The 13,330-nt window shown below is 40.5% G+C and overlaps 1 protein-coding gene across 1 annotated transcript in view; it reads right to left on the minus strand.

Moving 5' to 3' along the window:
• Positions 1-1,270: 1,270 nt before the first annotated feature.
• The window catches only part of CACNB3 (calcium voltage-gated channel auxiliary subunit beta 3), a 49,926-nt gene continuing 37,866 nt past the window's right edge, over positions 1,271-13,330 (minus strand). The window contains exons 10-13 of the mRNA XM_070736779.1: positions 12,445-12,596; positions 9,814-9,909; positions 7,531-7,689; positions 1,271-3,780 (exon numbers count right to left, since the gene is read on the minus strand). Of these exons, the coding sequence (XP_070592880.1) occupies positions 3,466-3,780; positions 7,531-7,689; positions 9,814-9,909; positions 12,445-12,596 (722 nt within the window). The 3' untranslated portion in view covers positions 1,271-3,465. The remainder of the gene's footprint in view (positions 3,781-7,530; positions 7,690-9,813; positions 9,910-12,444; positions 12,597-13,330) is intronic.

The raw sequence follows: 13,330 nt of genomic DNA on the forward strand, positions 1-13,330 counted from the left end.
CTTATATATGATATGCGCATTTACGTGAGAGTTGGTTAATAGGCAGATTTCTGACATTTTAATTAAAAGGCAATTTCAGTGTTTTGGCTATTATCTGAGGAAGGTTAGATGCCACTCAATCTGCACCTTTGCTAGGTTGAGTGCAAGAACTTGATGATTGCAACCCTACCTGCTTTTTTAGTCTCCTTTGCACAAAGGCCATTTGAACTAAGAGGGCCTTGTTTACTCTGGCTACAGTATTTGAACATTTGCCGCTTTAGCATGAAAGCTGCTTCTGCCTGATCTCCTGGGACAATTAATTATATTGCTAATGTGTGGCTTATGTATCCCATGTAATTGCCATATATTTTCCCGAAGGAGCTCTATATTACTATGGTTCTACAAATTAAAGGAGTCCAAGGCAGGGGTGGGTTCCTCCTGGTTTGGACCAATTCACCCGAACCAGTAGCAACCTGCTGGTGACATCACAATGATGTCACCAAACCGGATCGGTTGGTGCTGGTCCGTGGGCACCCCTATCTTTTTTAAAATAAAAAATTAAAAAAAAATATTTTGAAGGGATTTTTTTTTTAGTTTATTTTTTTCTTCATGTTCACAGAACCTGAGTTTCTGGCACAACGTGTATATCGCCGTTTTGTTTTCGGCTTATTTTTTTTAAAAAAAACAATTGTAGGTTTTTTGCACGGCACATCCACGCTGGTGCAAAGTGTAAGTATTCACGCAGCGTGGAAAGAAGTGAACTGGTAGCAAGATAAACTGGAACCAGTGAAGGGCTACCAAAATTTTTACCACGCTGTGGACGTGGCTTATGCAGGACACCCTGCATTTTCTTTCAACATCTTTCAGTGCAAATTGGGTGCTCTGGGGTGGAGCTCCATTTTTGCTACCCCACTGTGTTTCCCCCAGTCTGGGCAGTAGCCCACCCCTGGCTGGAGCCCACTCCTGGACCAAGCCTTATTCCTGCCTCCGAAGAGAGCAGCTCTGAAGCCAATTGAAAATTGTGATAAATTTTCCATCGTGAGTGGAGATCTCAGCCAGTGTGGGTTGCCTGGTCCATCAGCCAATGAGGACTGAGCCTGCTTTAGTGACATTTTCTGCCTCGTCACTAAGGCCTGCCAATTTTGGCTCAAGAATCACAAAAGGTTTAACGTTGCATCAGGGAAGGCTGTTAAGAATACCAACCAAAACATCCATCTTGAATTCTGTCCTTCAAACCCTCCATTCCAATGTCCTCGCAGCTGTACTCAAAATAAACAACCACTCAGCCACATGTTATAAATAGCAAATGCTTGTTGTTTCAAACAGGCTTACAAGTTTTGGGGGGAAATAAGTGCTCTCTACAAAAAGAAGAGTAACAAAGCTGTTGCAGTAGCCCATCAAACAACCACTACCGCAGGGAGAGAAACATTTCCCCTTCGGCTCTGGACCATCCAGGGGTAACAACAGACACTCAACACAACTCCCAGTGCTAGTGGGCAATATTTACAGGCTGATTTCTGGTAGCTATACGTGCTTTTGAAAGGAAGGGGCGGCCACCCACTGCCCCGAGGATGGAAGAGGGGAGGATGGAAGAGCAGGGTTTGCAGCATTAGAAAAAGCAGGAAGTAGGATGGTTATAGCCCTGGGCTACTTCCACAAGATGGAAGCCCCATAATGCTGAGGTTAGGTAGGAGTTCACCGTGAAAGAGCAGGGCCTACCGATAACTCTGGCACCTCATCTGCCTTCCACTTCCCGCAACACAAGTGGAATGTGGAAGATCACAGTTGCATGCAACGAAGCAAGGAATTTTGCAACAGGTGAGCAGGATACAGATCGGAGCATCTTACACTGTGGCTTTAAAAATGTCTTCCCACTAGTCCTCCCAAGAGAAGTGACCGTGCAGGAGATGACCTAGCAGGACAAGAGGAACAAGGCTGAGCGTTGGGATTGTGGCTCCAAGGAAATAAGGGTTCCAAGGCTTTTACTCTATTGGGGATGAAATAGATTTGGGACAGAAGGCCAGCAAGAAGTTAGGAAAGGCCTAATTAAACCCTTCTCCACTGGCTGGTTTTTGTTTTTTTGTGCAAAATAACTTTCTCTGCTGAAGACTCCCCACCCACCTTTGGATCTAAAACTCCATCTAGTAAAGGCAGCCAGTTGGCTGGGATATTTTGGACGCAGAATACTTTAGAGTTAAGACGGACAGGGCTAAACCTCTCCTGCTGCTACTCTACCAAGTGATCCCGGAGGCTTTGTATTACGTGCGCTAGTGCACAGTACAGCTTGCATCTCAGCTTCCTTAGAATCAATAACTTGCTTCAAGGTCATCAAAAGAATATGAAAACTAAGAAAATCTTGGGTAAATCAGAAGCAATTTCCCCCCCACCTTTTGTATCTGCCCCATCTACCCATCTATCAATAATTGCAAGGGCAACAGATGATGGAAGCTGTGTATGTAGCCCTCTCAGTGACAGTCACAAACATTTAAATATTCTTGTAGAAAAGCCACTGTCACATAGATGCAAAAGCCACCTTTTGGCCTTGGGATACTTGGATTATATCCAAATTAGCAGTGGATAAAATTATCGATAATCTGTTAGATCACCCTGCCATGGTTGAATGATCTTTCGTCATCTCGACTATTTAAACGAAACTAAATCCCCCCAAATGCAGAACATTCAACATCAGGGAGTATTTAAGTTCTACCTTCTTCCTGATGTATTACTTTTCCCGTGCAGGCTGAAATATTGTGGCTCAGTTTCGCCTGCTGCTTATTGCGCACGACTCACCCAAAAACGTTTGCACACAATGGATGATGCCCATGCCTTGAAGATCACGCCCTGCAAATTGAATCGGTCTCGGCTGTTCATATCAATTTCGAGAGTGCATCACTCTTCATTAGCTATCTTGGTGATCTACAAGAATCTCAATTTCTGGACAGATCTTTGCGGCATGTGCACACGGGTCTAACCTTACAGCAAGGCAAAAATTGAGGGTCTGGGTCTCCCGCTTGGAAGAGGTAAACTCATCTTAAGGTCCCTACATGCCTGGCTTACTTTCTCCCTTGTAATCTTCAGCTCTAATCTCCTGCTCAGTTAAAAATGGAGCGACAAACCAGCTTCTCTCTTGGAAAAAATTTTCTTCCTCTGAGATGCAGAAGCCCAATCCAGCTCCTACCCTTCCCACCCCTCCCGAAACGGAACCGGGACATGAAGTTTACCCTGCAAAGATACTATCATGGCCTACGTAATGCAAAGTGAAGGAGGGCCAGACCAATCACCCAACCTCTTTCAGGCAGCCCTGGCTATGTCTGGGCTTCCCTAGGTAGCACCTGTGTAGTGGGGCAGGGCCTGCACTCGGTGGGGGGCTCAGCTACAAAGGGAAAGAGACAAAGGCTTTGAGATCAGGCAATTAACTCAGTTTGGGAGATGGCGAAGACAGCCGCTGCCGTGTCCTGTGTCCCTGGGAGGCCCGGCCAGGAAGTTTCAATAGCTATCTTTGGCCCAGGGCCGGTTGCGTTGCCAGTTCCTGTCGTTGTGATTGTGCTCAGAGTCGCGCTCCAGGAGACGGTCCTGCGAGTCATGGCCGTTGGTGCTGCGGAGGCCACTGTTGTGGTTGCGGTGAGGCTGGTACAGGTCAGTGTAGGCGTCGGAGTATTCGTCCTCCAGGTGTCGGGAGCTGCGCTGAGAGGACGCCGTCCAGGTCTTGCGGGAGGCGTTGCTCACTTCGTCCGATTGCATCAAGCTGTCGTGCTCCACCGGGGAGCGCTCGCTCTCGGGCTCGCCCGTCGGGGCTTGGCTCTGCAGGAAGGAAGGAAGGGCAGAAGGAAGTGGTAGAGGCAAGCCTTCTGCTACCTGGTGCTCTCCCAACACGACAGCCAGAGCTGGGTTGGAATCCAGCCCTTGATTTGCTCCACCCAAGAGCTTCCATATGACTAGATTCAGGATCCCTGATCCATCCACAGCAGGAGTGGGGAACGATGGCCCCTTTACGACCTGTGGACTTTGACTCCCAGAATTCCTGAATTCCATGCTGACACAGGAATTCTTGCAGTCGGAAATCCACAGGTCGTAAAGGGGCCATCGTTCCCTAGCCCGATCTACAGTATTGTTTTTTAATTAATTAATTAATTAATTAATTAATTAATTAATTTTATTTATTTGTCAATCAAGTATAGGATAGTAGTTTATATAATCATAACATAAAAAATAATGATAAAAGAAGACAATAGGACAGGGAGGGTACCAAAAATATTGAAACCTTGCAAATGGACCAGAAAATCAGTTCTATTGGTGCCCTGCAATTTATTGATTTGCACAGGATAGGGTTACGGTTCATACATTCTGTTTCCAATTACAGTATTTATGATCAAGAAATTTTGGGTTGGATTAGGACAGATTCTTTGCTACATACAAATTAATCTCCCGGCAAATATTTTAATCAAATCAATCAGCTGGGAGAAACAGAATAAATTTGTTGATATATCTTCATGAGCTAAACGAGGCTGTGTGTTGTTGGATTGTGTTTTTTTTTTAGCTGTTTAAGCAGTCCTTGACTTAGAACTGTTCATTTAGTGACTCCACATAGTAACAATTGGGCTAAAAAAAGGTTATAAAATTTGTCCTGGTTCATTTAACAATTGCCTTGTTTAGCAACAGAAGTTTTGGTCCCGAATGTGCTTATAAGTCAAGAACAACCTGTATACTGGTCTCTTCATCTTCATCCAAAGCTAGTTTTTTGGAATGAGGTGCAGTTGGTTGAAGATTCTCTAAGAGAATAATTCAAAGACAGAAAACCTCTGCAGGTCAAAATATTTTTGGACACAAAATGACCCCTGGCAATGGCTAATGGCATCTGGAGTCTAATACCTGGTGGGGCCAAAGTTCACTGCCCATTTGAGGGTTAGTTTGGGGAAAACATAATACCATTTCCCGTGATTGAGGGGCGGGGTCTCATAACTGCAGCACCGGGATATTTCCCTCTCTCCTGGGAAATGTCCCCAAGTCCTGTTGCCTGCAGGTTCTGGTCCTTTTGGACCAGACTGGATCTCTCCTGCAGGGAGAGTGACGCATGGGACACTGCCAGAGGCCTGGCTGGGACTGGCATGTCCCGCTGGGCAAACTGGCTTGTCTCGCACCGGCTGTGGTGAAGCCAGACAGGCAGCCATGCATGTTCTGACACAGCTGCAGAGACTACGCAATGCTAAGAGAATAGCCGAATGATTCCATCTGGAAAGAGAATTGAAGGACTTACTTGCAGAGGGGAAGAAGGGATTTTCTCTTTATGATGGTAAGCGGAAAGTGCCTGAATAGGATTTTAGACCTTTGTTTCTCACTTAGTTGCTGGACGGAGTTAAAATGGCCTGAGATTGAAGAAGGCAGCTAATTGTGCAACATGGCATTTCAGCGAAAGCTCTTAAAGTAGTGAAATTGCCCATCATTTGGATTATTTTCAACTACCTAATTGGTTCTCTTTGAAACTTGCCTTTTGGAATTTTGAATTTTTAACTTTTGTTGTGGAATCCTTATCTTTCCTTTCTTCTATAAACAAGAACAATGGCAGAATAAAACAGGAAGTGACAGCAACCGGAAGTAACTGCCAAAGAGTCATTCTGAGTTATTTAGAGAGAAGACCTGGAAAATCATGTGGCCAGAGGAAATATAGCAGTCTGCTTTTGGTTTAAAGACAGTATTCTTGCTTTGAGTCGATTTGATCTAATTGGACTGATTGATTTGACTGAAATTACATTTGGACTGTCTGATCTGACTGAAATTACATTGAATAATATAAACTGAAATTGAAATTAAATACTTCTAAGAATTAAATGCTTTTAAGAAAATTAAAATTAAAATACTAGTAAGAATATTTAGAAGTTACTAAAAGATATTAGCACTTTCTGTTCTCTGTTCTCTGTTCTTACAAAGTTCTTACAAAGTTATAAATTACAAAAAGAATTGAGTATATTTAATGAATGGGATTTATTAAGATTTTAATATTTTAATTTCATGGGAGCTTACTAATGAAAATACATATACTTTATATATATATATGCAAATATATAAGCAAGTGATATAAAGTGTAAAATGGAAGTTTACAAGAGGAGAAAATGTAATGGCTTATAAATGAAAAAATTGAAAATAGCTTTGATTATTGCGCATAATATAGGTGAGATATTTGATAATGATTATGGATGACATTTTTTTTTCTTCTTTGCTCCCTTTGCTCTCTTTTTTATTATTCTGATTGTTTGAATTATAAATTGCTTATTTGATTTATGGTGATAAACAAAGTGGAAGGAAGGGGGAAAAGAAAAGGGAGGAGAGTTATAATAACAGGAGTAGGATTAATATGGGATAATAACTAGCACTAATTTTGTTAGGCATTATAAGGAAAGACAATTGAAATAACAAAGAGATAAAATCAATAGATTAGGGAAGATTACCACTGAGTTCGATACTGGAATGTATTTAGAATTAGGGATAATATATAGATTAGGGAAGATTATGGTACTGCATTTAGCAGTGAAAATAATTAGTACTGTATAGGGAAGATTATTGCACTGATATGACAATGACACACAGATTAGGGAAGATTATTACGTTAGGATTGGCAGCAGGGTTTACAGATTAGGGAAGTTTATCACATTAAGAATGACAGTGGAAAATATCTAGATTAGGGAATAATATTAATACTCTGGTCTTTTTTAATGGAAGATTCTTATCACATAAAATAATGGAATGATAATGATTTATATTTATTTTGATCTGTTAAAGTAGAAAGAATATACTACTGATATAATGAAAGACGTGAAATAAATGAATTGAGTAGGAAATGTATTTTAAAATTTTTAACAACAACCCTTCCTCCTATGTATAGATTAAGATACGATATGAATAGTGGTTTTCCTTTTCTTTTTCTTTTCAGCTCTTCTTTTTTCTTTCCTTTTTTCTTTTATTCTTGTTTTTAAAAAAATTCTTTCCTTCCTGGGTTTTTAAAGAGACGTAAATTTTCTATTATTAAGGGCAGTTACAATAAAATGAAAATAGGAATGTGTTTTCTAAGAACGTTAGAAAGGGACTGTAGCACTATGGCATAGTTAGGAAAAATAGCAAATAGCCAAGAGAAATTTAGATAGCAATAGCGCTTTAAATATAAATGAAAGCAAAGAACATTATCTAAAATCCGGACGATAGCACTTGGAAAGGAGGTAGCACAGGATGAATGATATATACCAGAAATAATTGGATAAATAATTCGAAAAATTTGATTAATTTGACTATGAATTTGGCATTTGATATTGTATTGTATTATACTTTAATTTGAGGTATGTAAATTGGAATCTTTGTAAGGTGTGAAAAACAATAAAAAATTTATATCCCCCCCTCCGAAAATAATAGGAATTCCCAGTGGTTGGAGATAACAGGGGTGGCCTATTGCCTTTGGAGTCCGCCAATGAGCTACAAAACATCTGTCACATCACTGCCAGAAACTGAATGTTGTACTAGACTAGAGAGTCTTTTCAGTTGGGGCAAGAAGGCCATTTGTCCTACCTGCAGGCCAGAAATGGCAGTGGAAGGAGTCACGAGGTTTTGGCTCCCAAGGCCTTGTGCAGGGTGGTGGGTTGCTCGCCAGTATACCTCCAAGTACTCAGACAGATGTTCACAAGCATCCTCCAACTGGTTCTCATCTAGGATCACATCAAAGAGTTCCTTGGGGGAAACAAACAGCAAAGATAAAAAGGAAGAGGAAGGAATAAAAAGACTTATAAACAGCACTGCAATCTGCCCTTGTTGCCCTTACCTCTGTGCAGTTAGTCCTCAATTTAAGACCAGTCACTTAGCAACTGTTCAAAGTTACAACAGACTTCCCTCCACCTCCAAAAGGTACTTACAATCAGTGGTGGGATTCAACCGGTTTGCACCACTTCGGCCGAACTGGTTGTTAAATTGCTGGCTGGCCCTCCCCGCCCTGCCCCTTCTCTGTGGCGGCTCTGGCCCTCTGGAACCAGCTGCCCCTGGAGGTTCGTGTTGCCCCACGCTATTGCCCTTTGGGAAGGCCATTAAAACCTGGCTTTGTTGGCAGGCCTGGGACCGAGGATAGTTTAATACCACTGTGTTCTGGCCATTTAAGGATGAATGTGTTTTTAATGTGTTTTATTTTATTTATTTATTTATTTATTTATTAGATTTCTTTTTTAAAAAAAATAATTTTTATTTACATATATACAATAAGACAATAACGACAAACAATACATTTACATAAAAAATGAAAAAACAAGGTTCTTCTCTCCTTCTGTAGTAGGGACTGTTGACGACGTCCTCTCTTTTAAAAAAAATTCTTGGTGGTGTGAAGACCAGTGGTTTAAGTTGTATATTGTTATAATTGAGTTCTTATGTTATAAATTCTTATCAAATAAACAAAACTAAAATTGTGTTCATTTTTTAAGAAAATTTGTTATTTAAATTATTTCTTTATCTCGCAGCGCTTAAAGAGATGTTCTTCTTTTAACCAGATGTAAAATTCTTCCCATATTTGGTAGTATTTTGTTTTTTCTTTTTCTTTTAGTTCCATTGTTAATTTATCTGCTTCAGTACAATCTAACTTTTTTAAAAAAAAATCCGTTCGTTTGGCCTATTTTCATTTTTCCAAAATTGTGCTATAGCTATTCTTGTTGATGTTATTAAATGTTGTATCAAGTAGTAATGTTCCTTATTCATCTGATTTTCAATAATACCAAGCAAAAATATTTCAGGTTTCATTTCCAATTCTATCTTAATTATTTCTTTTATCCACTTTTGAAGTTTGAGCCAAATTACTTTAACTTGCCTGCAGGTCCACCACATATGGAAATATGAGCCTTCTTTCTCACCACATTTCCAACAGTTGGGTTTGAGATTTGTGTATATTTTGGCTAGCCTTGCAGGGGGCATGTGCCACCTGTAAAACATTTTTATTGCATTTTCTTTGTATGCGGTGGATTTTGTAATTTATATGCCACATTTTTTCCCATTGATCTAATTGTATTGTGTGGCTTATATTCTTTGACCAAGCAATCATATTCCCTTTCCTCCACGTTTTGATGTTCTCGAAGTATTTTGTAAATGTTCGTAATTGATTTTTTGTTTGGTCCTAATAAGATTTTATCTAATGGGGTGTAATTTCTCTGTATTCCATATTTCCCTATGTCCACATGAAATCTAGATGTTATTTGATAATAAGACCATCAGTCTATTTTAATTCCCTCTTCGTTTAACTGTGTTTGTGTTTTTAATTTGCAATCTTTATCTAATAACTGTGAGTAGTTTAATAATTTTTGCCGACTTAGAGTGTTTGGATAGATTATTGCTTCTATACTTGAGAACCATAATGGTATTTTAAAATAATGTTGCTTCCTAATTAGATTCCAATTGTCTAATAATGACTTCCTTATCAGATGGTGTTTAAAGTATGAGTGTGTGGTACATTTATTGTCCCAGATGAAGCTATGCCATCCAGACTGAATGTTGTGTCCTTCCAAAGCTAATAGTCTCGTGTTTTGAAGTAGTATTCACTCTCTAACCCATGTTAGAACTGCTGCTCGATAATAGAGTTTGAAGTCAGGCAAGCAATTTATTAGATTTCTATGCCGCCCTTCTCGAAGCGATACTGTTTTGCATTGATTTTATATAGGGTTTTTTTTATAGAAAGTCAGATTAGAGTTGGTTGGGGCTTGTGGGAAAACCATTTGCACGGGTCCAAAAACAAAACTGATTTTAGAATGTAACTTTATACCGGTCTCTTTCAGAAAGGGGAGATAGGAGAGGAATCAAAAACATTACACCTAAAAGACTCACCGGAGGACATTGGACAAGCTTGTCGGCAGCCATCATTTGCACATTGAGATGCTTCACCTGTGATTTCCCTCTGGATTTAATAAGGCGTTGCAACACCTTCCACAGGAAAAAAAAGGGGGGGAAGATAAAGGCAAGGAGTTCGAAGTTGCCGCACAAAATCTAGAGCTACTATAAAGTCTTAGTAACAGATTTGGGCTAAGAATACATCTAGGACACCCTTACCCAATTTGAAGAAAGTCCAAGTGGGTTAATTAACACTCAAGAATGGTCTTAGCTTGCTCACCTTGGAGTTTCCTTAACCCCAACACCTGGCCGCTGCTTCCATTGAGGAAGCTGAACTAGAGTTATTGATATATACATAAATAAGACAGTGTCCGAGGAATGAATTTGGCTTTCTGGCTAGGAACACTCACTCAAAAACATCCAGTTCCTTTTGTCAACCGTGGCCAACTGAGAAAATTACAAATTCTGCTGAACTATGCTGCTACAGCCTAACTGGTAGGGGCCCTTGGCCTTTTCCTTGGTCCACAGAAGGTCAAATATCCCTCTGTACAAATATGCAATACAGTAGTACTCCTAGATACGAGCGCAATTCGTTCCAGAAGGGAGCTTGTATCTCGAGCAAACTCGTATCTAGAACAAATAGATTTAGACTTTGTTTTTCCCCTCCGAGATAACCAAAAGCAAGCTTCTTGCGCCACCTAGTGGACGCTCGGCTCGTATCCCGAATTTGAGCTCGGGACTTGAACAGAAATGTCTCTCCCCTCCTGGCTCGTATCTTGAAATACTCGCATGTGGAGCGGCTCGTATCTAGAGGTACTACTGTATTGGGGTTACAGTTTTCAGCTATTCTGAGGCAGGGAGACATGTGAAAACAGTTACACAGCCAAAGTGATTTGGCTAAAATAACTTGAAAAAAACAAAGACACGTTTTCCTCAAGCAAAACTCTTGTTCATGCCCCTTTGAATCAGTCCCTTCATGTGTAGTAGATGCAACTGCTCCCGATCACAACAGGCAGCTCATAGTCACCCAAAGGTCGATTGGCCTTATTGGAAATGAACATGGGCTTCCTAAGGAAGGAAGGGGGTTCTCTTGATTGATGTGGCTTCTTCTTCTGATATGGCAGCTTTGAAGTCCAGTTAGTTATAACTCCTATCAGGCTCTACGTCTATGGAGGTTCTCAATCATCCAGGTCATTGTTGTGACAAAGGTGCTTTTTACAAAATGTAGAAACTAGTCAGTAATGGGCTGCTGCCCCCCATGGGGGGGGGACTCAGTGGGGGTAGTAAGTTTATGCACTATTTATTGAATACTTAATATTTTTTCTATTGTCCTTCCTTCTCTAGTATCTTAGTACGATTCTTAATTACTTTTAAAATAGGAAATAATTAAATAGTATGTTTTTACCCATAAACGCCTTAATCGTTTGAATCATTATCTAGAACTGAACTTTTAAAGAAATAAAAGAAAATTGAGCTACTTGTCGGATCTGTTATCATACTGAACCGTGTGTGTTCAGTACAAAACCTTAAAATGTTACTGTACTCCTCAACAAAGAATGCTGTCTATCATTTGTTCTTTTTGTGGCTATTCACATAATGTGACTTAAATCAACTGAAAAAGAGTCCAAGCACCTATCTGAAAACTTATCTTGGTCGGTAAGCCACTCCCATCCAGTTACATGATCTTGAAGCCACCGCCCGGTCACATGATTGCCAAATCATTCTCACCTGGTCATATGACCATCAAGCCACACCCACAAAATAAGCCATGCCCACAGTGTGGCAGTAAAAAAAATGGCAGTCCATCACTAAGATTAGTAGTCCCAAAGGTGTTTTTTTTCCCAAAAGACAACTGGACGTTTTATAAAGGAAGGAAGGAGGGAGGGAAGGAAGGAAGGAAGGAAGGAGGAAAGAAAGAAGGAAAGAAAGAAAGAAAGAAAGAAAAGAGGGGGAGAGGGAGGGAGGAAGGAAGGATGGAAGAAAGAGAAAGAAAGAAAGAAAGAAAGAAAGAAAGAAAGAAAGAAAGAAAGAAAGAAAGAAAGAAAGAAAGAAAGAAAGAAAGAAAGAAAGCACCTTTGGGATTATCAGGCTGTTCATTCAGAGATCAAGGCAGGCATCACTCTGCCTCTTCTCTGGTCATGGAAGACAACCATTTCCAATCAAAATTCCTTAAAAAAGAAAACGGCAGGGCAATCCAGGTCACCCTGCTACAAGCAGCTTTAGCATAAAATCCTGAAGACTGCATTAAGTATTCTTCCATCCCCATCTGCTATTGAACATGCACCTGGAATCTTGTCTTTTTAAAGCAGAGAACGGAAGTGGAATGCAAAATTAAGAGAAGGAATGGGAGGTCTCTCTCTCTCTCTCTCTCTCTCTCTCTCTCTCTCTCTCTCTCTCTCTCATTCAAAGATTGTTCTAACTTGCTAACTTCATTTGGATAGCAAACGTATGTTCCCCTATTGTGAGGGGCTATTGTAAAGATTATTAAATAAGGCTTAGACTAGTCACCAGAGCTGTTAGCTCAGGAGCATCACCAGGGAACACCACCAGGAGGCAGCAGGAAGCATCCCTGGTGTTGGAGAGAAGCAGAGCTGCCAATTGGGCATAACCCTCGTATTCCCAGCTCACCTTTGGGGAAGACACTTTGACGTAGACAACGATGGGAGCCAGAGAGGTTTTGGCCAGCTGGGCTGGGTGGTTGATGGTATCTGCATCCAGCACTACCAGTTGCAAAGACTTGGCCAATTCAAAGATCCGTTCGATCTCGCTCTGGACTTCAGCTGTAAAAGGCAAGAGGAGGACTGTGAATTGGATATCCTTCTCCCCAAGAGGAAATACCATTTTCTCAGCTCCCTTTCCTCTGTATATCTGAGATACAGTTAATCTCTGATTTAGGACTACAATTGGGGCTTGAATTTCCATTAGTCAGCAATGACATTGTTATAAGAGAGTCTTGCCAATTTTGGAATTTCCAACACACACACACACACAATGTTGTTAAGCAAATCACTGCAGTTAAGTGAATGTTAGGGTTGTTAAGTGAATTTGGCTTCTCCTACTGACTGTGCTTGTCGGAAGCCAGCTGAAAAGGTGGCAAATGGCGATCACATGACCCCGGGACACCGCAACCATTGTAAATACATACCAGGTGCCAAATGTCCAAATTTTAATCATGAGTAAGCTGCAAGGATTGATCATAAGTCACTATTGTTAGTGCAGTTGGGTTTGGCAATATATAAACAAGCTAACAGTGGATGATTGCTTGTATTGAAGCAGTATAGTTTTAAGAGTTAGTATTGGAGATGGCCACAAGAGGGAGCCAGAAGCATGGTTTTTTCTCTCTGTGTTTCAATGTTATTACTCTGTTAATGCTGATTCACTGTGACTGCTGTAGTAAGAACTGTGTGTTCGATGATAGTTTATGTATTTATAAAGCAGTATAAGTAAGGTTTGTGGAATTGTATACGTGTTGAGAATTATTGATTGATTTGATTGTGCATGACTGGACTGTTTA

Source organism: Erythrolamprus reginae, chromosome 2 (genome assembly GCF_031021105.1).
Source record: "Erythrolamprus reginae isolate rEryReg1 chromosome 2, rEryReg1.hap1, whole genome shotgun sequence".
NCBI lineage: Eukaryota > Metazoa > Chordata > Lepidosauria > Squamata > Dipsadidae > Erythrolamprus > Erythrolamprus reginae.